At 45.7% G+C, this 23318-nt stretch overlaps 1 protein-coding gene across 1 annotated transcript in view; it reads right to left on the bottom strand.

Annotated features, from left to right (window-relative positions):
- Window positions 1-394: 394 nt before the first annotated feature.
- Window positions 395-23318, bottom strand: part of LOC124184816 (dynein axonemal heavy chain 1-like) — a 67115-nt gene continuing 44191 nt past the window's right edge. The window contains exons 23-58 of the mRNA XM_046574920.1: window positions 19650-19804; window positions 18757-18996; window positions 18603-18681; window positions 17827-18040; window positions 16968-17130; window positions 16108-16226; window positions 15826-16031; window positions 15572-15734; window positions 11757-11917; window positions 10806-11021; window positions 9897-10121; window positions 9623-9785; window positions 9371-9540; window positions 8854-9062; window positions 8659-8761; window positions 8363-8548; window positions 8171-8291; window positions 6381-6511; window positions 6195-6300; window positions 5901-6055; window positions 5231-5801; window positions 4889-5160; window positions 4487-4794; window positions 4181-4406; window positions 3782-3977; window positions 3508-3701; window positions 3247-3401; window positions 2812-3178; window positions 2565-2744; window positions 2255-2506; window positions 2037-2189; window positions 1695-1966; window positions 1393-1619; window positions 1143-1324; window positions 879-1002; window positions 395-730 (exon numbers count right to left, since the gene is read on the bottom strand). Of these exons, the coding sequence (XP_046430876.1) occupies window positions 513-730; window positions 879-1002; window positions 1143-1324; window positions 1393-1619; window positions 1695-1966; window positions 2037-2189; window positions 2255-2506; window positions 2565-2744; window positions 2812-3178; window positions 3247-3401; window positions 3508-3701; window positions 3782-3977; window positions 4181-4406; window positions 4487-4794; window positions 4889-5160; window positions 5231-5801; window positions 5901-6055; window positions 6195-6300; window positions 6381-6511; window positions 8171-8291; window positions 8363-8548; window positions 8659-8761; window positions 8854-9062; window positions 9371-9540; window positions 9623-9785; window positions 9897-10121; window positions 10806-11021; window positions 11757-11917; window positions 15572-15734; window positions 15826-16031; window positions 16108-16226; window positions 16968-17130; window positions 17827-18040; window positions 18603-18681; window positions 18757-18996; window positions 19650-19804 (7182 nt within the window). The 3' untranslated portion in view covers window positions 395-512. The remainder of the gene's footprint in view (window positions 731-878; window positions 1003-1142; window positions 1325-1392; window positions 1620-1694; window positions 1967-2036; window positions 2190-2254; window positions 2507-2564; window positions 2745-2811; window positions 3179-3246; window positions 3402-3507; window positions 3702-3781; window positions 3978-4180; window positions 4407-4486; window positions 4795-4888; window positions 5161-5230; window positions 5802-5900; window positions 6056-6194; window positions 6301-6380; window positions 6512-8170; window positions 8292-8362; window positions 8549-8658; window positions 8762-8853; window positions 9063-9370; window positions 9541-9622; window positions 9786-9896; window positions 10122-10805; window positions 11022-11756; window positions 11918-15571; window positions 15735-15825; window positions 16032-16107; window positions 16227-16967; window positions 17131-17826; window positions 18041-18602; window positions 18682-18756; window positions 18997-19649; window positions 19805-23318) is intronic.

The following is a 23318-nucleotide window of genomic DNA, read 5'->3' as shown; positions in this document are numbered from 1 at the left end:
AACGACGCGAGCAACGTAACACCGCGGTTGTACCGAATTCTAATAAGGCTGTGTATACGTGTATCACTGAACTTCTTGTGCGAAACAGCCAAATATGAACCAAACTTCAGCCGAGGCGCGAGAATTTCACGCTGAATAAGCTGCTCCGGATTTCGGTTCTTCGGGGTAAACACATAAAGCGTAGAAGCACCGGGTATTGTGTGCCTAAAGTAACGAGGAACGATGGAATCGTTACATAACAGCGAAATGTTGAGGCGTTTGGAGGCGTTTGTTCTTTGCCGGGAAATTGTTGTCTGCGTTACAAGTGGCTGAATATTTACCGGTAGGCAAAATTTCAGTTTTAAATACGAGTTTTATTGAGTTACGCTAATGGTACGAGAGTCTTTTAATCCTATTTTCGGGGTGTACAGAAACTTGAGAACAAAAGTAACACCCGACAAAGAATCTGAGTGGAAAGTTTTTTCACTCAACTGAAACTCTTAAGCGATAGGAGTGATGGAGGATTTCCACCCTCAATAGTCGAGTGCGCAGAGCAGGGCGACTCCTCGTTTTATCCAGTGAGCTTGAGGCCTTAGGCTAGGCACTTCTATGGATAGTACGAAGTTAGTCGAATGTCCTGTGGTACTCAGGGTCCCAGCTCGAGTCATAGTTTTATAGACTGGACAATCGTAGACTCCTCGATCAGGGTGTTGGTGATTTTCCTCGGGGATCAGCATTATCGTGGGCATATCTAGAGTGCGGAAGAATCGCAAGACAAAAGTAAGAGCAACAGATATAATCGTGAATGATGATTGGTAGTCATTGCTTAACAGTTATGCTCATGGACTGTTGATATTGATGAGATTAAAAAATTACAGGTCGAAATGTGACAACAGTACCGGTATAAAGTTCCTTGGGTAATGATTCCGCTAGGGCTGTACCACCCCATCGACAGCCTTCGAGGAATAGTCCGTAAATGGCGCATCCGTCTTTTGGTTTTTGTTTCGGTTTACTGGACAGGACCTTTGGACGTAATGAATGTAGGGAAGTAAATAGATGAATAGACCGCGTTACTGTTATCCTAGATCTAGGACCGCTATTGTGAAAAGGCGCGCAAACGATAAAAAGTGCTGCTGTCAAGGGAAAGGTAGAGAAAAACGCACCACAAAGCCGAAGTCGATCGCGTCGATGGAGATAGCGTATCTGCGAGCAAAATTCTGCAGGGTTCCAGTCAGGAATGCCTGAGGAAAGTAAAACCCAGATATCCAAAAAGCTGAGGGAATTCCCCCGTTGTACCATTCCATGATGAACTTTATCCTCTCTTTTAGATCGATGACCCAGGCACCTTTGGCAAATTTAAGGTTTTCACATGGGTAAAAGAACAGTCACAAATAGGGCGAGTGAGGTGCGTACCGAGAGGCTTGAGGGATGGGTAACCCTTATCCGCCCAGATCTTTGGCACCTTATTGTTGAAGAGGCTACCCGACATGGTTTCCAACCTTTCCGACATCACGACGAGTCCTCTGAGCGCTTTGAGAAGGTCGTTCAAGGACACGATTAACTCCTGCAGTAGACCGTTGTACCGTTTCGCTTCTTGGTAGAGAACGGTGTTAAGAGACTCCTCGTAGAGGACCGGATACCTGAATAAACGTCAGCTGTTTGAAAAGCGCGATTTCTTTATACCAAAACCGTACAGCGCAGAGGCATCATTATACTTTTCATAAAAATCGTGGAGGTTAAAGAGGGGGGGAAGCTCTTCCAAAATATCCCTAGCTCGTTTGGAGGAAACGTCCTCCGTGCTGCTCGCTGCGGAGCCACCCACTTCTTTCGGCTGGAGTGCCAGGAGAGTATCGAGACACGCGAAAGTCTCCGCCTGGGCGTAGCTGATGTCCGCGTTTTCGTGGAGCCCGAACAGGGACGGATCGTCGTTTAGGGGGAAAGTTTTTATGTACGTTACGTAATCGGCAAACGGGGTGTCGCCTGGAAGCTACGGAAACGAAGGTGGATGAGTTGGAACAATGATCTAATAGCGCATCGCCCAACCCCGATCCACCTACCTGATGATAAAAGCCCTTGGCGTCGAACTCGTAAGTCGGCGAGGCAACTTCTTTCCTGTAATAATCCTCCAGAATGGTCAACACGCATCGCCGATCCCAGTCGTCCGTTATTCTGCCCCCGTAATTGATGTGGCCGGCGGTGTAAGTGAGCACCTAAAACGGAACGCGATCGGGAAATGACGACATCATCGAGTGAAATCAGGCTAGCCGATTGATACCTTGAACGGCAGGTCCGAATACTCGGCGAGGAACATGCGGAGCTGGGATATACAGATGGTGAGATCTCCGTTTGTGAACTCGTAGGGGATGTTGAAGCCCAGAGGACCGAATTTCCGTCTCTCGAGGAGAGTGCCGTGAAACATGCAGAGCGCGAACAGCATGTACTTGAAGTCGGGTATCTTCGATTCTTCAAGGTTGAGGTGATCTTCCAGTTCCATGACTTGAGTGAGGTAGGCGCGCAGCATGTTCGCCTAAAATCAATCCAACGATTGCTCTGGAATCATCAATGAATCAGCAATGAGTTACAACCTTGACGCCTCGGGGTGGTTCGACGGTGATTTTGCTACAGTTCTGCAGAATGCTGACTGGAAAATGAGCGCAGGGCAAGGAAGTGAGCCATAATCGAAAGTCACGATGCGTACTCTCGGGAGAAAGCTCGTCCACGAGGGTCTCGAGTCTGGGCATCCAGCTGGGCGCGAGGTGGCAATTCTGTATCGAATAATTCAGAGCACGAATTGGTCAAAGGAATTGTACAATGAGGCCATCCGCGTCTCACTTGAAAGAAGAGCCAGTTCCCAACTTCGGTTGACTGCTTCAGCATCAACTCCGCCCTGGGCCCTTGGCCCTGACCGAGTGATATCGAGTACAACTTTTTCCCCATTTTCAATCTGTCCGCGAATTTGTAGAGATCCGCAGCCGGGTCGGTACCGGTTGAAAGGACGAAAATTAGCGGTATCGTCGGCTCAGAGTCCTGGTACATGGCGGAGACCTCGGTAGTCTGGGGCTCAACGAAGCGGGCGCCGAGGAACTTCGCAATGTACATTTGCATGGCGTTGGTGAGCTTTCCTGGTCGCAGGCATTTCAGAACCAGCATTTTCTGGAAGTCGTCAAGGGAGTCTCTCCACGGCTGGGGAAACGGAACCCTGCGGGAAGGCACGAAGCAATTCAAAATCTTAGTGATTTAGTCCGGGGACTTGGGCATGCCACTCACGTCTGCGGCTCCTGAGCGTCGAATACGGTCTTGAATTGTGGCATCAATTCCACGAACGAATCTACGAAGTTGTTGAACTTGGGCAGTGTTTGCAACGATTGGATTTCCCTCCAACAACGTGGCGATATCCAGTCTGGCGATGGATTTGGCAACAGCTGGAAACAACCGATGCTATCAAGATATTGACTCGAAAAGTCTTTATTTCGAATCAAACATGTTCCAGCGTTTCGAGTGTTTTCAATTACGCTTTTCGGTACCAACCTGCGACGGCGTACCGCCAGAGAGCAAGAATCTCCACTCGGTTGGGTCGATGAGATTCTGATCTATTTTGAGCCTCACGCATACCAGGAATGCAAAGTGCAGTTTGTGTTTCTCGAAGAGGCTTCGGCAAACGTTGGAGAACAAATTGAAAGTGAAATGGATATTGATGGTCGAAATTCGCACCTGGATGTCACCTAGAATCGACAGACTCTTTAAGGGTGCGATATTTCAATACGCGTTAAATATCCTGTTAACTATCTACTATGCGACTAACTGCTTATATCCGTAGCTGTCATGCTCGCGATGAATATGTTTACGAACCACTCGAGTGAATACTGATACATGTTGTCGACGTACTGCAAGTCAGACAGACAGAAGAACAAAATACGAGCACGATTGGCGACCGGAATGTACATGCTCCTGGTGGTGTCTATTTCTGCCTGAGTTATCTCAGCTTTCTCGACTTTCTCCTATTCGGTATGAAAAAGAAGAAAAGAAAGGGATGGGTAAAGGAACGCTTTTTGCAAACTTTTGGTTTAACAAGTCGGTGAATTTCTCTTTGAAGATCGCGTCAAAGTTAGCCAATAGGCGTAAAGCCTTTTTCGCTTTTACATTGAAGACGTGGCATGGTAAGATGGAATAAACAAACGACAAAGGAAGAGGGAAGATCGACCTTTATCTCCTCACTTTTGATCTTGGACGCCTCCAGCGTAACGATGAGGTCGTTGTCATCAACGGCAGAGCCTTCAGAAATCGAGAGTCGATAAAGTATGCGGTCTTCGATTTCCTTCAAATCCTGCTTCATCTCCGCACTGGCAATAACGAGAGCGCCTCGTGCCTCCTCGAGATCAGGTCGTTCCTGCATCGCCACAAGAGCAAGCATCTGATCCGACAGACCGCTGTGTGAAGAGAAATTCTCAATCGATTTCAAATCACGGCGAGTTCCGCAAACTCAATATCAAACGTTCCACCGATTCACCTGGCAGTAAGAGTAAAGTTGACTAGTAGCACCTTGATCGCAACTTCCGGGGTATAATGGGGATTCGTCAATTTCGTCGTCATGTAAAGCCGGAAATCACTGTTGTACGGAATGACGCTGTCACCCAACTTGACGACCATTTGCCCCCCCTGCTTGAACAACGCATTCTTCAGGATCGGATCTAACGCCGCCTCCAACGACGTTCCGACATTCTCTATCAAGCAGCTCTTTCCGAATCGAACACACCCTTCCAAAACCCGTATGAGATCCATGTCGCTCATCTTCACCACAGACAAGCCGATTTTTCCCTACGGTGAGTCGAAAACAAAATAATAAAAATTTTGAAGTAATCGTCCACCTGCATTCCTTCCTGGAAAAAAAAATCTTAATCGTTACTCTCACCATGTTCCTTATCCATTTGTTTGCCTGACCCTGGGGATCGATGAAAAGTGGCCAGCGTTTAGAATTCATAACCAACACCGCGTTCTCCACTGAGAAAGCGTCGCGGGGGAGTCCATCGATCTGCCACTTCCGAATCTCGACAGGATTTCCGAGCGTAGTTACAGGCGTGCATCCGTCTGTGTGAGGAACACCCTCACCTAGCACCGAGTACCACAAGCCCAGAAGCCGCTCTCGATAAGTGTCGGTGAATGGTGTCAAATACGCCACAGCGCCTGACAAATAAAAGCGCAATCCGTCATCGCTTGTGCTTTTTAATTTTGCAGCTATCGGTTCACGGCTTACCGGCGGACAGAAGTATGTCGCCGGTTACATTCCGAAGGGCAATCTTTATGCTCGCGACGGTTGAGATCCAGCGTTTTTGTTCGTCGCCGAGACCGGCAACGAGGCGAACAGCTCGGAGCATCCTATCCTCGCATATCTGTTTCTCGTTCTCGAGGACGGCCTTCTTGTCATCGGCGACCTTGAGCAACTGCTGTAGGTTCTCAATGCCCTCTTCAACCTCTCTTAGCTTCTCCATAGCGGCTGCCAACGTCTTCTTAGTCTCGCCGAGGGCTTCGTCGGCCCGAGCGAGCGCCTCCATCTTCGGGGCGACTTTCAAGTTGACGAAGTAGTAATTGTACATGGCATGGACCCATAGACAGAGGGAGTGACAAGCTCGGGAGACCTGGATCACCTGCTGCGGTTCGAAAGCTGGATTTTCAACGTACGGTTGGAGCTTTTTTATCATATCCGCGGTTATGTCCTCCTTGTTGAAGTTCGCAAGGGAGTTTAAGAAGTGCCCAGCGTCGGCGAGCATCTGAATACCCGGCGTCCAATAGTCCATTACCTTTTCACCGGGCATTTTTCCGGGTAGCTTTGAAAATTTATGAAAAAATCTTTCACTGTTATCATTGAAATTTTTTACGGGGATAGCGGATACATCCAAGCTAGATTATCGAGCGCCCGAACAAACTTTGAGCGGTTTGACGTCCTTTATTATGCAGATCGCCTCGATGACCAGGACCACGCCCACCGGCGGTCGCTTCATGGCTTTCACTTCCGTTATGTCCCCCTTGTTCAAGGCTTTTAAGCTCGCCTCGGCCTCCTCGAGCATCGGTCTAGCTTCGCCTAAAAATATACGGTAAAACCGTTATCCCGCATATCTATTCTGTACAAGAAATAGCACCAGGCTGTAAAATTCCAAGGGCTCGGCCAAAATTTAAAGTGAAGTATTTCGTTGTCAGATAAAAAACTGAGGAAGTCTCACTCAGATCGGTCTCGGCCTCTTCCTTGATCGCCTCGCATTTCTCCTTGACGCGGGATGCTTCTTTTTCCTGCTCTAAGGCCAAAAGCTTCGTTTTCTCCGCCTCAATCTGTAATGGATACCAAGATAAGTGTAAGCTCGGGATTACTTGATCGGCGAAATCCGATTTGGGTTGTCCCCGCACTTAACCGTATCTGCGGTTATCCTTTTTATCATTGCGGCAGTCGCGGCGCTGGCTTTTTCGAGTTCAGGCTTCATCCCAGTGAGGATCGTTTGCATTTCCTGCACCTCGACTTGGGTCGACGCCAACTTGTCAAGTCCTGAGAGCGGAAAAGGGCGATCAGATTAAATGAGCTTAGCGCCGAGGGAAACCGGAACGACTAAGAAAACACGGACAATTAAAGCTCTCCAAATACATAGGCAGGCAAGCAAAGCCTGTAGGGGTGAGATTATCATAGATGGAGTGAACGCAAATCTATGCTGATTGATTATGACGGAGAGCGGTACAAGTGAATTTTCCAAGGGACACGTTTATCAAGTCGGTTGTAGAGCAGGGTCTGCGTGCCACTGATTCCGCAAGCTTTGAACGGGGAATACAGGGCCTGACGAGATATTGTATACAATCAAGGCACGTGCGGTATACCGGGTGTGAGAATAATCGATAGAACTACGTCTCTCAGCGCAACTCATTTGAGCCAACAAGATAGTGTAAGGGAATTTACAGAAACACTTCGCGCCAAAAGATGAACGCGTAAATCGGACGTATTGTTGACAGAAAACGTAGATGTTGAAACCGCGTGTTACACAGGATCGATTTGGATTTATGAAAAATCACTCCGCGCCGCATAATCGATTGCCAGAATTTCCGCGTAGGCGGTGAACTTGAAAACCCAACATTTTTAGGAATGAGGAAAGGCAGCCTTTTCTACGATGAAAAATACCGACTGGCAAGTGCCACCGGTTTCAAAGTGAAAAGCTTCGACGACTTACACGCGAGGGACTCGGAAGCCTTAATCCAAACAAATCGCACCGCAAATTATTATGTATTGGGAAAGAGTGGAGATCTCGTAGCGAGGATAAATCGTTGCTGGTCAAGAATAGAGAAATGACAATGAAACCTAAGTCGAGACAGAAATACTAAGTCCAAACAAACCGGTGCCCTAGTCTCCCTTTTCTTAAAAGGTTTGACACACTCGAATGGACCATGACCGAGTTACGCAACGTTCGTCGTTTTCTGGTCGTCGTGATTTGGTCAGCACCAAAAGCCCTAAAAGACGGCCGTGATTTAATATTTCACTTTCATTTGTTAACGCGGCTTCTGTCGGTGTCTTCTAAATGTCCCGAAGAATCCAGCTGTTCGTCAAAGACCTGACGGGCACGGGTGGTCGCGTTCCGTCGCATCGTCGGAGGCTAGCAAGAGGGGGGGAGCACTTTTCCCTCCTTTCGTCGTCTAAAAGGGTCAATGAGATGACGTTAGGCTCGTATTTGATCCACGTTCTGGAATCCAGCCAAGACTTTTAGCGTTAAACGACTGACGACGACGTTAGCGGGTGTGCCTCCTCTCTCATCCACCGACGCAGATACACCGATTGTCCCGATCCGCAGACACGAGACAAGCAGACTAGTCTGGAATTTATATATCTGTCTCGTTTGATGGGGTGAAAATCGGTGATGTCAAAATTAATGGAAAACTGTCCGTCGGCAGAAAATGAATGAAATTACAGCGGAACGGGGACATACTTGGACCCGATCTATGGGTGTTTAACGCCTAATTTGATAAACGAAGGTGATTCAAGGCGCCGCCAGACTCTCAAGACCGTTCACCCCTCCTACCTATATATTATTAAACGTCTGAGACGATAATTTGGCAGAGGACAGATGTTTGATAACTGCAAAAAGTATGGTGAAGAAGGAAAAGACAAGCCGTACTGTAGGATTTACGATAATTGACATTGATGAAGCTAAAAGAGTCCAATCACCCAATGACAGACGATTCACCCGCGTGAAGAGGTCTTCCTTCTTTTGCTTAACCAGGACTGTGTAGCTCGATAGTAACTCCAAGTACGAAGTGGGCGTCACGTAGTTGTGCCGAGATAATTCCTAAACGTGAACGTATAGAAGGAGAAACATTTTACAAGATTCCAATGGATCATCGAATACGATTCGCTCACCTGCAAGAAGTCAGCACTGGCCTGTATGACACTGGAATGCATGAATTGGCATGTCTTCACGATGTACGGAAGCGCGCTTCCCGAGATGCTGGTGTCGTCGATTTCGCTAAGGTACTGCAGCGCTACGCTCTGCGAATGATCGATGCCGTGGTTAAGTAACATAAATCGGACAAGATGACGCAGGTGTTACAATCACGGTGCTTTGCTCGTTATATTCACAGAGCTGGGCTCAGGATATACAGTGAGACGACTGTCGGGTAAGCTTCTGAGCCCTTGGAGTTGACGCAATAACCCACCTCAAGCGCCGTCGAAGGCCAGGCGCTGAACCAGTCGATGGTGCAGCAGTTGACTAGGGCCGGGAACTGCCTCAATCGAGCCCGAAATATTTCACCGAGTGGACTGGGGGATTAGTAAGGAAATTTCAGCAAACATTGCCAGACAACGAGAAATTCGACAAGACGGAAGGAGGAAGTACCCGGCTTAAAGCGTACCTCATAGTGACTACGGTATGAAGATTACTGCGAACGGTCTTGAGATATGCTGAGAAAAGGTTGCTCTTGGTCAAAGGTAAGCCTGCCTCCTGGGTCGGGACGCGCATAACTTGGTATATTATATCTAGTTCCTCCGGCGCGTAGATATTTGGAATGTCACCGGAGTTCAGTATGTTATTCAAGTCCTCGAGGAAGGAGTCGTTCTTTATCTAGTTGGCAAAAAATTCCATTCTAGCAAGAGCATTCCGGCATTCTTATAGTCGCGTGTTAAACGGAGTCGAATGAGAAATGCAACGTTGTATGGGAGAAAAACGATCGCGATACGTCTTCGGGACTATTCTATTACGAAAAAATCTATTTGCCACCGTGAGACCACTCCGTTCAGTGATCAATGATATCCACCGAGACGCGGGGACTCGAATGGAGTATAAAGAAATGGAAGCAGGATGAATGACGAATAGAAGACGGCCGCTCCACTTTTTCCTTTTTCCTTCGTTCGACGAGTCGCGATACTAACTTGACTATCCGAGAACAGGAAAACTATGGTATGTCGTTTCGTCCCGGCCTTCAGCATCATAGTCTTGATGTCCTCCCGCCATTCGTTGTTGCCGTAGGCCTTGCTGAGTTCGATTTGAAAACAGTCGTACTCCATTATAAACGAGGACAGTTTCGTAAGGCTCGCGCGACCTGGGGGAAAAAACGTTTCACCGTAAAGAGAATAATCGATGAGAAAAAGACTGGATACGTTCAACGGGGAAAAGGAAGGAACCTGAGCCACCCATTCCCAGTAGCAGAGCGTTTCCCCTTGGCTGGCGCAGGATACGCGCTATTCGACAGATGTGCCCCATTGCATCCTCGAAGAAAACCAACTTCATCGGCGATGTCGTTGCTATGTTGAACTCCTCGAGAGTGTTCAAAAGAACTTGTTCCAGCTAGCGGTAAGAAAATTACGAAACTTGCGATACCGAGTGGCGAGTGACGTGGATATTTCCATAGCTTTTTATGGTTTCGATTTGATAACGCCGAAATCGTTTGTGCTTTACCTTAGCCATGCTGGTTACTTTGACGTACTGGCCGAAGGAATCTATGAAATCTCCGTACAGTAAAATTCCATTGCCGATAACTTTATCCGTATCACAGTTAAACCGCTTCTCCAGTATCTGTCTGAGCAGGTTGTCAAACCAGGCTCGATCTGTGTCGTTCACCAGCCGATCGCTGAAGACTCGAATATTCTCGTGATACCACAGCGTCATAAATTCTTCCACTCTCTGATGAAACAATTATAATGAACACGAAATTACCTCAGATTTTAATGAAATTCCAGTGAGGAAAGATCAGGAACGGAGTGCGTCATTATACCTAAGAAATTTAATTACCAAATTACTGTATTATACATTCGACACTAAAGTTTACGCTGAACAGTGCTTAAAGCCGAAAGTAAAACCGGCAGATCCGAACGTACAAGTTATTTTTCATCGAAAAAAAAAGTTTCTTCTTCCGCCCCCGGAAAGAAACTTCAGTTCGTCGTGACAAAGTGAAAGGATAAATTTCATCTACAATAACCTCTGTGACAAGTGATCTCTTGCACGGGTTTTGACTAAAGTTCGACCAATTTATCAATCCATTTGAAAGATACGTTTGACATTTTTCTTTTTGCTTTCTACTTGAACAGAACATTTATCGCACTTTGTTGCTGATAATTTCTCGACAGATTATATCTCCTGCACAAACAGATATAACGTTATCGAGAGAGCTGGTAATGTTCGTAGCTTGTGAAACGAGAGAAAAAAAATTTGATAAATCTACATTATTCCACGTACCTCGCTCGGCAAAAAGTTTAAAATTCACGTTGCGATAAGAAATCAAGGAGACGTTGAAAATTTAACTACGAGCAATAAAACTTAAGCTCGCGAAACTCCCTCTTGACTGGTTTCTAGCAATAAATCGCTTACCAGCATCTTATCCGGGTTGGCCATCAAAATTCCTTGAAACACTTTGCTCAAATCCCTGAGGTTGAAGGTATAGTGAGACTTGTCGGGTGTGGGAAGCAGCTCAGATATGATAATATTATATACATGGAGAGTCGCGGTCACCGTAACATCCAACAGTTCTTGCAGATCCTCCGTCCTTACGAGCCAAGAATTTAGAATCGTGCCAAAAATGTTTTTCTAGATGAATGGAAAAATGTGTTATTAGTCACCAAGGGTCTACGGAATTATCAATTCTTCTTATCGACTCTGCAGCCAATCACGACTTTCAACAACTGGACCAAAACACAACAGGAGAAAGGAAACGAAAGAATACATGTAATCCTAAAGGCGATACTCGGAGCTGTTGAATATTGAACCTACGGCCATTGTACACAGCAGCCATGCCTCCACCGGATGCACGGTTACTTGGAAGTGTGCAATTACTGAGGTGAGCGGACTTTTCCACTGCAGGATGGCGTCGCGGAATGAAAGTGCTAAGAGGGGGGAAAATAGCAGGAGCATCGGTACAAGGAGAACAGCGGGAGTGCAGCGAATAGACGATTACGTCGTTTACACGAGAAGCACCCTCCGGCTCGGAGCTCGAAAGGATGTAAAATTACTGATAGTTACGGGGTGAGTTACGAGGGCTAATTGCGTGGGAGTTAACTACCAGAAGCAAACAGAAAGCTGCAAGGACGAAGGAGCGAGATCGGGCCTCGGTCTAGGCCGCGATACGTGAGGAACTTCTTTCCCCGGGGGAAAATCCTTGTCTTCATTCCAGACCTAAAGCACCCCGCTGCTGTTACAGCCGGTGGAAACGACGCGGATAATTCCATGAAACCGACACACCTAGGCAGAGGAATATACCGCGACGGTAATCGGGGGTGGAAACGAGGCGTTTACGTACCTCGCGGGGCTTTCCTACAACTTTACCTTGACATCGTCCTCCATTTCTGTGAAGGCGATGTGGTGAAGGTGGCGGGTCAGACGCGTCGTCACCGGGTTACGTCCGCCACCTGGAGGTCCCATGGCCGCCACGAAGTTGCAGTCGTAAATCAGGTGGAACTGGCCAATTTCCGTTCGATCATACCACCCTGCAGTAACATACGCCTTGCACATTATAACGTCGATGTGTTCGTACCATCGCAATCGATGGACTTTGTGGTAAATCGGCAATAACGTACGACGTCGTCCGAGACTTATTGTTTTACCCTCGTGTTTAGCGAGAGGCGACAATTATCTGCGTCGGGAGTAAGGAAAGAAAAAAATGGTCTTTTGGCGCATAGGGCATGATTACGTCACTTCTCTCGTCCTGAGACCAGCCGATATGCTTCCGAGGAAATTAAATTTTCACTTGCATCTATAGAGGAGTAGTAAATTAGCACGGAATCTTGTTCAGCCGCACAAAGAGCAACCCAGTTCTGCCGTCTGTTTCCGACGAACAATTCCTTGTGCGAATGTCTCTCCCTTTCAGAGATCTGCTTTGCTGCGTGATAAATTTAATTTTCTTGTAACAGAGCATCACTGAACATTCGCATTACCGAACTTCCGCTCTTTCAGAGTTCGCTGAGACTGAACGCGTTAAAAATCTAATTCGCGTCGGTGTTAGTTGCTCCTAATTTAACTTGACAAGCGGGTGCTACTTTTGAGAAAATCGAACTGTTCCTTATTGGCCCGGATTACCTGCTGAATTATACTCGACCAAGAGAATCACGAAAAGATTACCAGCGGGAATTAATCCTGCGTCCCTCTACCAAGCTTCGCAGTTATTCGATCTCGTTCCATGATCTATTTTCTTGTTTTGAGACAAAATGTACCTTACGTACAACGCCTCTGAAGAAAAAAATTTATTAAACACCATTTTGTCGGCGGTCGATGCTTATAAGCGTAGAGTTACGACTTATAAAGAAATGTGGGGGAATATTGCCGTCTTAAGCACCAGAAACAAGAGTTGAGCCATAAATTTCGACTTCAAGAGCGATGGTCTGATGGAACAATTTCCCTGTTATAAGCTTAGAAGAACACGAAACTCAAGCTTCTTGAGTGAAGAGTAGAGTTTCTTGTAGTGAAATTGGAATATCGTTTGCAGAGATTTTTCAAGAGACTTGTATCGAAGATTTTCTCCCCAAACGTTGACGTAGAATCTTTCTGTTTTCCAGCATGTCTGAAATCACTCGCGTTCCAATTACCAGAAAGACTCGTAGAAGGTGAAAAAAAACCTCCAGACAAATCCTCATCGCAACTGTCTCCAGCTTCGTAAGCTTACGCCGACTTCTCATGCAATTACATATTATCGCTGAGTCATTGACCCTTTACTGCATCGAAGAAATTCACCCTCCGGCAAATCTATTCAAGGGCAAATCCTGCGGGGTCGCATTTTTGAATATATGAATGTCAATACCGGAGGCTAAGAGGAAAATCTTGTGACTTCTGGCTGCTTTCAGATCCAGCGGAATATTCATCATTTCTCCTGCGGTACTCAAAATTTCACATCCCGAGGTACATTCAAACGCGCCGTTTATCTCTGTCGCGAGTTTGATTGCTCGCCGTCTAAACTATGAGCAAATTATTAGCGGAGCAAAAATCCGATACTCGCGGGAAGGAAATGGAGTTACAGCCACGCGGGATTAATCGATTTTAAATCAGGAACCTCAGCACTAGCGGGGGAATTGAATCGGTCCGTGCAAACCTTGTGGAAAACAAAAAAAAAATAAAAAATTGTTGTAAATAGTTACTCCGGTTTGTCTTAAAATGGCCAGCGATGCTCGAGCAGCGACGTTATTCAAGACCTTTTAGTGCGTCTTTAAGGAACTCCGAGATCATCTTACAAACTGACCGGCACATCGCTCGAGAGTAACTTGATCTCGCTGTCAGATCGAGGACAAAGATAGGGACCAAATTTCGGTAATGAGTGATTGATTAAATGCGTTTTTCATTTGCGTTTTCGGGCAAAACTTCCGATTTAATTGTCTGGACTGTTTCCTTTCGATCCTGCCTTATCTCTGACAGGACGTAACGCACTGGAATGCCACGACCCAGAACCGAGGTTGATTGAATTTCGCGAACGATTAGATCAGCCCTGCACATTAATTCCCTTAACCAAAGACTCGGCAATTTTCTCTCCCGCTGCAACGAAGCACTGCAGTTGCAAGTGCGTGTCTAATAATAACACAGGCGATGGTAATAATGTCAAAGCGAGATGCGCTGATTGATTTTTTTCTATTGCTGGAGGCGGGCGTGACCCCCTGTTATTTTCATGATCAGAGAAAACGAGGTCGCGGAAATAACCCGGTGCAGGCGGCGAGTCGGACCCCGGGGAAAATAATTGGACGTCGACGAGTGTTCCAATATTCACGGAGAGAGAAAAAGAGAGAGGGAGAGAGAGAGAGAGAGCGTAGGAATTTTCGAATGGTATATGATTCTGTGGACTTTGAACCGCAGACGTATGTTTCGCGGACAATGAAAGACCGCGGCTCGATGCATCGGTAGGCGAAAAATCGGTTAAATTATCGTACTTTCCGTCCGGTCTGTACGCTTTATTCAAAACCTGATCCAACGCGGTGAAATTAATTGGATGATTTCAAAACTCGGGGAAAAAAATTCGCAGCGTTTTATTCTATATTTATATTACAGGATCTCAACGGGTGAATCGTTGATGCGGAGGCGGGAATTTCCAGAGAGAGGCGGTGAATAACAGAGAATTGAGCGATTCGAGGCTATAAAATATGGCTGAAAAACACTGGACACCGATACTGAAGTCCTTGTACCTTCCACATTGACGTATAATAAGTTTCCACCACCTCCTTTACGGCCATTCCTCCTTCTTCACCTTCCTCTCGATACGTTGACGTGGGACGATCTGTCGGCGATAAAGTGCAGCGACCTTAATCGTGACCTGGACTGAACCTGATGCTCAAAATTCGCGTCTCGTCATTCCTATACCCTCATCCATTTGTGCCTGATTACCACTCCGGCATCGGCGCTTCATGCACGAGTAATGAAGACAGTCCCTTCATTGTCCGTTGATTTCCAAATTTTTTTCCCGCCCCATCATCTTTATCCTCTTCGTTGTCTTTAAGCGGACCATTTTTTGCGCCACGAGATATCTTTTTTCCCCTTTATTTTTTGACAAACTTTTTCTCCTCTGACAGACGTTCAGAACCGTAATAGCAGCTACGCTGATGCTAATGTTCGGATGGTAGAAAAAATATGGATGCGAAGTCTGATGTCTAATCGGACAAGGTCGCGTTGAAAACGAAATACAGGAACGGGATACTTTTCAAGAAAGAAAATAGAGTATAGTATTTTTCTTCTTTTTTTTTCTACATCTTTTTTTAACGATTAACTGACTTTCCCTTACATCCGCAGTTGTAATTCATTTTTCTAAAGATCAAAAACCTCGAGATTTTTACTTTAGAAGAAATGTCTGAAAGACGTTTACCGCCCACAACCGATCGACTTATCGTCTCTTTCAAGTTTGATGGAAGAAAAATAAAAACTGACACAATATCTTGAATAGCTGTTTTTCGTAAGAATTTCGTTTCAAAACGTATTTGACAGATTGTATAATGCGGTAATTACGAGAGCAAGCGTCGACGGATTTGATGTAAATATTATAGGCTCTCGAGCTTTCAACGCGATAATCATTTCGACCAATCGTTCGTTTCATCGACGGAGAAGTGAGGTTTTCTCGCACATATCGCGCGACGGGAAGGAAGAGAATTTAGTCGAATAAAAAATCAACTAACCGCTGAAATCCATGAACTGCCGAATCAGTTCGATAGGTGGTTGGGCGCCGTATATCTCCAGAGTGGGCATATTGAGGTCGTCTATAAAAAAAACTTGCTTCTTAAGTATGGGAGGGCCGTAGACACCTTTTCGTCGTTTTTCCAACTTCGAGTCGATCAGGTCCTTCGACAAAAGTTAATCGCGAATTGATGGAGGGTCTCAAGGGTCAGGGGACACTGTGCGAACTTATCCCCTCAGACTCCGACATGCTTACTTGGGTCTGATTGGCCGATGTGCGGGCGGAAAAGGTAATGAAATCGCAGATGTATTTCTTTGGCATGTTTCGAGCTAACTTGTTCGACACAGTGAGGGTCTTTCCACTTCCGGTGGGCCCGACGCAGAGTATGTGATTGTCGTTGACGAGAAGGTACCCGACGAGCGCCGCGTTTCGCACGTTGTCGATAGTCGGCACCTCCATGTCTGAAACGGAAGAGCAAAGATCGTTGATTCCGAGGTAATTCCTCAGCGATTTGATTCTACGATTCGAATTACCCACCTTCGAATTTTGTATCGGATGTGATTTTTATCGAGGGAATATCGTCGAGCCATTTCACCCACGTTGGCGCAACGGGCTCGGTACCAGTTATCGGATCCGTGAACCCACCGTCGTGAAGCCTTGATGTTAAGTGTGAAAAAGATTTATAAGAGAAAAACAAACGGAATAACCTTCGTGATTCTGCGGGAGAAACATGAGAAGAAGGAAAAGGAGATGAAGGCATATTGTGCGGTGGGAAAGCTCGAACGCACAATAACGATGGAATGTAGTTACAGGTACGCGAATCCATGGAATGTAGACATTGTAACGGCGAATGGTATGTTAAATCTCCGTGTATTCCATTGTGTATATATCTACAGCAGGCGGTGCGAAACCGTAACTTTGCAAAACCACTGGTATACGTTGTTCCTTTGTGCATTTACCTACATTTACAATGCACAGCTCCCGATATTTGACAAGTAAATTTACTCAGCAAACATTATTAACATCGCCCGCTGCGGTGAAATTTTGGTCATTGCTTCAGGCAACTAGTCCAGATTCCCTTGTGTGATGACCCGCTTTTTAAAACGACCGATTTTCATTTTTAGATTAAACTTTTAGCGCGAACATCACGAAATCAATCACCCATCATCCGCAGCGCCGAATCAATCCTGAGTCATTGTTGTTTATAACAACTGATCGGGACTGACGGACAATTGTAGAAATGTTGAAATACGCGTGGGAGCCAATTTCGGCGTAACGATTAATCAAATTATTGTACGCGGGCGAAGAACGGAGTCGAGTGCTGTATGTCCAGCAAACCAATTGCGAAAACAAAGAGAAGGAAGGAATTTTTAAAGTCGGACGTAGCCGGCACTCGCCTGTAGTCGTAAACCATCCCTTCGGCGGGGAACTGCATGTCGTGCTTTCCGTCCTTCTGCATTCTTCGCATCCAATCATTAAAGATGCGACGTCCTTTATGGTCGCATGTCGCCCCGAGACTCCAGACCACAGAAAAAGCGACCCAGGGCGAGATGAGTTTTGCTAAATATAATAACGGAGAGAAAGGGTACAGATTTACTCCACGGAAAACGTGCACTGTGTAGATTTATTCCCACCTTTATCACGAACCGCATAAAAATTTCAATGCCGTGTAATTTAACCTTTCGCGACACTTAACGGTAGGTGAAGCGGTTCTATTTTTCAAGGTGAATTTTGCCTTATCGATACAAATATCGTCAACGATTAGCGGCTTCAAGGTTTCGTAAAGTTTTCGAAAGTCGAGACGAGTTTTGGCCGAACTTGCCATTAGGTATGTACAAGGGTTTTTGGCGGAATTTCATTAAATTTATTACTAATTATTCAGGGAGGAATCGGAGTGCCCATCATAATTCAATTTGGCTAGTTAATACAGGCATTTCTCGTTATAACTAATTGTAAGACGCCAAAAATTAGATCAATTATTTCATGGGCTGTGGAACGATTGCATAACCAAGAGCAACTTTTGTGCTGTAACGCGATATTTCTACCGATAGCACACGCCCGGAATACGATGACTGAAAAATTCTTTAAACGTCGATCAAACGAGAGTAATATTTTGACTAAATATCGGTGCGCTGTCCTTTTCGCCAGTGAAATCGAGCGAGTTAAGCAAAAAAACGTGAGACGTATGATTTTCAACCCCGTGTCAGAGATACTGGAAATATTTTCGAGTCCTCGGCACCAGCTGTACAAACTCACGTATCAGTCTTTGGAAGACAAGGGACGGTGGCGCTTTTCCATCTCGACCTGCCATGGGTCCGATACGATATTGGAGAAGGTTAAAATACGACGTGACCATCGCGCTGTCCACGGTTTCGATGATTTCGTGAAGCTGTTGCCGCAGGAGTTTCAATCCAGGGAAAATAAAGTAGTAGGAAAGATTCGACAGTGTCTCGGCAAAGCTCTGCATGTTCTGTCGTAAATGAAAAAAAAAAGTAGAAAATAATTAATGACGTAAAAACTAGCATTGACAGGACAAGTTTTGTCGTGCAGAACCAGCACAGAGCGGTATTAGAAAGTGATTTTCCATTCTTCAAGAAATGTAGAATGTTCGTTACATTCTCAAACCTATTTTCTCAACTCAATAATGTACAGATCTGCACGCGGTACAACGAAAAGCTCGTTCGAAAGGAAAGAAAACTTTGGCGCGTACTAAATGAGTCGAGATACAACGCCGTATTTTTATAATACAAAGATTTCAAAGGACAAAGAATGCATCATCTGTACAAGAATTTTTCGTAAACGTTCTCGCAGTACGATAACAACGGTATAAAAAAAAACGAGCAGTAAAGATCGTGTAGCTACTTGAAGATTACGCGTATTCTTTTCGACATCTCGCCGCGGAATTTTCACCTCGTCAACGCCTTATCTACCAGTAAAACGAACCGTCTCTTTTTCAAATGGAAAATTCAGGCAGCTCAGCTTTTGACTGTACTCAAATCGAAAAACATTTTCAGATAACGGGAAATACTCGCCTCCGGCAGAGCTCTGATCCAGCAATCGATGAACGGTTGAAGACCGACGACTCCTGGCTCGAGATAAACCATTCCGCACCTGTTAAGCGAAAAGATATAATTCCTCGCACTTGTTAAAACGCTCCGAGTTATCCTTACGGATCGAATTCGTTACCTGGACACGGTAGCTGGTGACGCGACGCGCAGATCGGCGACCTCGAACATCATCGTCTGGGTTGGCACGAGTTTCATAATCTCCCCGGAAGTCAGACAGAGCTTTTTGTTGTCGTCAAGTACCGTGTTCAAGTTCTCTATCCACACAGCGTCGACCGGCCCATCAAATACGTACCATCGTTTGTCTTCATCTGCAGCCGTCGTCCCGGCTCGTATCATGTTCGACAGGATACCGTCAGTCCTGAATCGAAGAGGCAGAGGACGGCGCAATTGTAAGTGAAATAAAAACGACCGGGGATCGTCGATGTGAGCGATTAGATTTCACCCTCTAACGTAACAGCGGATACTTCCGCACGATATGCGATTTTTTTGCCGATTTCTCTTATCTACCGCCTCCACTCCCCCCGTTCCTCGTCATTAAACGTATCCCCACAGAATTCCAGCGAGAAAATAGCTCGGCATGCCACCAGCCACCCGTAGTATTGTCTTTAATGTCCTCCGCGTCTTCGCGTCTCCAAGTTGAATGTCACCGGGGAGACGAGGGTTCGTTCGCAAAAGGTAGTTGTGCCACTGTGCAGTGTTCAACGTGTAAGCCCTAGTCCGTGGAACCAATCCTGTCAAGGTCCCGGAAGCCGGCGCGCATCAGGGCAACATTCGCCATCTGATTAAACCGGACTCATTCGATTCATAGTAAAGTTTCGCGGTCGTGGTAGCGACCCACATTCGACCTTTGACACGAGGTATGCACGGGGTATTTGTCCGACATCGAACCACCGGCAGAGTAGCTCGTGAATTCCTGGTGTTTCACTTTGTTCATGGCACGATATACAGTGACTGGTTCGAATGCCAGACAGAAGGTTGGCCTATCACGAGTTGAGGTATTGAAATACGTACCATTCGTGGGTGTTGATGTCGTATTCGCCGTAGAGCTGACCCATCGTGATCGACTTTGGATTGAAAACGAACGTGTGCACGGGAGTAAACGGCTTTCCACTCGGCTGTGGTTTACCCTTCAGATTTGTGCAGGCGTCTTTCAGGATTTCGTAACACTGTTGAAGAGGAAAGCGTACCGTTAAGGACTCGATCGGAGCAACTCTAATTTGCATCGCATTCGAGAGGATTCTTTCATGGGTCGGTGAAATGAACTCGAGATGAAAATTGAAAACGAATATGAACTGGGACAGACGACAGGCGTTGTCGAGCGAAATGATAAAGAGACCCGGGGACAAAATAATCTCCCGAGATTATAAACGACTCTTTCCTCTCCTGTCCGTCTACAAAGAACCATATTTACGCGAACCAATTCCCATGTGCTGCTCACCGAAATGTGTATACCGTATAATCTACGCGTCTTGGCACTGAGCCAAATATTCGAAAGTTTCGATTGCAGCGTTCGACGCGAAATACGCGAACCGGGGATACGCGTTGGAACGTAGCGACCTAGTCTGAAGAAAAACTGGGCTGTCTTTTCAATCCGGCGTTACCTGGCATGGAAAAGTGGCGGAATATCTTATTCTCGACCTTCGCATCCGTTAAAAATTTTTGATTGCGGCATCGATTTACCGGGGTGAAAGAAACCGCGAAGCGATCCGCTGTATTGACGACAGTCGAAGACCTCGGAGTGACGAATGACGCAATTAGAGTAAGACCTCCGCTTCGCCTAATTTCGCAACACTGCACGCTGTTTACCGAAGCAAACTCCGAACCGCGTCCATCCGCATAGCAGCTCCAATGTCGACGAAACTTGTACGACTTTGCGTCGAACGTACATTATCTCGCACCGTGTGCCGGTTAAATTAATTAAAGTTTCTATAGAATTTCTGACCTCTGGTTACGGTGGCAGCCGACGAAGTCGAGCTAATCGATCACTTGCAAAACAAAGTGATACGGTGGAAGAAGTAACAGACGGATTGAATTGCAATGCTTCTATTAAATATTTAACATGAAAAAGTAAAGAATCGCGATCGTTACTACTGATATTAGCATCGAAGCAACCGGCATATTCTGGGACAAATTTAACTTTCGACGAAATCAATTAGAGGTTGTTATTTTTATCTGAGAATCGATATTGTTTTTAATTTTTTTTTCTTTCTCTCTCTCTCTCTATCTCTCTCTCTTTGCTACGGAGAAGTCCTGCAACAATAGCGTGGCGCATTCGGCGATAGGCGAGACAGTGCAAGAACTAAATTACCGCAATTGGTATGTTGAAAAAGTTTGATTCTGCAGGAGGGTAAAAGAAAATGGAAGAGAAGAAAAAATTGGCAAAGAAAAGAAAAGGAATGTGGTTGTACGCCGGGTTTATGGGCTCGGACTTGACTCCGATATAATTGACCCCCTCACTATCGATGGTATTCGGCCACTCCCTCGTCTATTCATCATCATCGATGATCGTGCTCCGGCCCACCCTTCGACCACCGGCTTTTACGGGCTCGTTGTACGAGTAGCCAAGTGCCTGCTTAAGCGCCAAGCGATGCTTGTGCTTCTGAATTCTGTAACAGTGTCGAACTGAGACTAGACAAGGGATGGAATTTGGCTAAATGAGCGCGATGTCGATTCGAGATGGTTTTAAACTTTAAACACTCGTTTCTCTCTTTGCACGACGATGTTTGGGAAAAGCGATTACCACAATCGGCTATAAACATCTTCGGGAGATCTACGATGAAATTCTTTCAACATCAAAGCTTGCAGGTGCTTGCTAAATTTAAATTACCGACAACGGTATCTCGAAGTATTCGAACGAGTGGCAGCTGAGTTTCAACCGCAAAATCTGCACACGTGGAGCGTAAAACAGGGATAGTGTTATTTGCAAAACAGGGAGAACGAAGCTAAGGTATAGTCCGCATATATATATATATATATATAGCGAAGGATCGAAACGCGGATATATAGCTGCTTGAATTATTTATCGGACACGGCAATTCGTTATTACGAGTCTGTTCAGCCGCTATACGGGATATTATACATATACACACACCCTCGATCACCGCCCAAGACTTTTATACGTATGATTTACGGTCGCGTATATGGGGGACGGGAATATAGAGCGTATGGGTAGGTGTGTTGAAAAATACGCATCGGATTGAAAACAAAAAACAACTCTCGACGAGACTCGGTCTACAAACCGTCATCTCGAATTCCGCATATCTGTTATAGGTTTGCTGTCTTAACCGGAAAAGTTAATAGCGAAATTTTGTCCCTCGTGTACGATGATTCTAGATATGTTTTCGCTGTGTTAACAAGTGAAACTTGAGATGCTGAGTTAACAGATTGGGTAACTTTCCGTTTGCCAATCTCTATCTACCTGCCTATCGAGTGGATTGACCCATTTGCGAGATGAGATCCTAACATAATAAACCTAGCGATCATTCTCCGGCAGATTTAGGCGCGATCCTGATGCGGAACACGTGTGTGTACAGTTCGGGATCAATTTTGTACACCGAATTCCGTAGTCATGACTCCACCAATGCGGATAAAAATTGACCGAGATATCAAGCATTCGATGAAGAATCTGCCCTGAAACGGTTCGTTGAAGTCCCACGATTTCCGTTTGTAAAATATTGACCACCTATAAAGCATTGATAATAATATTGTTCCTTGGTATGTAAACTTATTGCTGAATTATCATCGATTAATAACTTCACGATAACTATCTATGAAATTTTTCAAGCAAAGTTGAAAAAGAACCATGAATTATATTTCTGCGCCATATTTGAAGAACGATTTGCCAAAAAAATCGCCACTGCAGTATCCCACTATCGAAGTAAAATAGGGTTGTCCAAATTGATCCCCCGCGAATTCCACAGGGGCTTGTAACCCCGAAGAGTCCCACATCCGTCTGGGTGTTCTCACTTTGACAAGCCTCGTTTGTTTTCGTTAAGCTCCCTTGAAACCCCTGAAATTGGCGACCTTCGTCGAGGCAAAAAGCGAAGGCTGACGGTTGCTTTGATAATTGAACGGTAGTTGACGTCATCGGGTGGGAAATTTCCCGAGTTTCCGTTGGTTAAAATTTGCATCTGAGAAACTTTTCCAATTGGAATAACAACGATCGTCTAACCGCGCAACGAAATGAAACCCCTACGAAATTTTTTCCCCTTGTATTTTCGGTCCATTTTTCGCGCGATGCAATATAGGCGGCAAAAACGCGGACCGAACAGTGGCAATCCATTAACCAAGATCTGATACAACCGGGACTGTGCCAGATTTCCGGTGGGCATATGTACACGTGTAATTAGGTCCGTCCGTTCGGAACGTATAAAGGACTGTGATCGGAGAGCCCTTGTTTGATTGGGGTGTTGTTTGATTTCAATTCAGCTTTCAAAGAGTTGGAATCGGAAGCTCGTAACGGTGCTTCCGATAGAAGTCGTTATGCGTATAATAAATACAGAGTGCAAGAGTAAAAACCCCCTCGTGAATCATAGAGCTTTTTTTCAGCGGCGATTCCAAGTCTTCTGCGCAGATGATCAGCCGTTGTATTATTAATTTCAACAGCCTTTATCGACGCGCAATTGCTCGCTGACATTTTCGTACGAAAGATCGTTAATTGGACGCCGAATTATCGCTCAA

This window comes from Neodiprion fabricii, chromosome 6 (assembly GCF_021155785.1).
Source record: "Neodiprion fabricii isolate iyNeoFabr1 chromosome 6, iyNeoFabr1.1, whole genome shotgun sequence".
NCBI lineage: Eukaryota > Metazoa > Arthropoda > Insecta > Hymenoptera > Diprionidae > Neodiprion > Neodiprion fabricii.
This window is presented reverse-complemented; position numbering and strand designations above follow the sequence as displayed.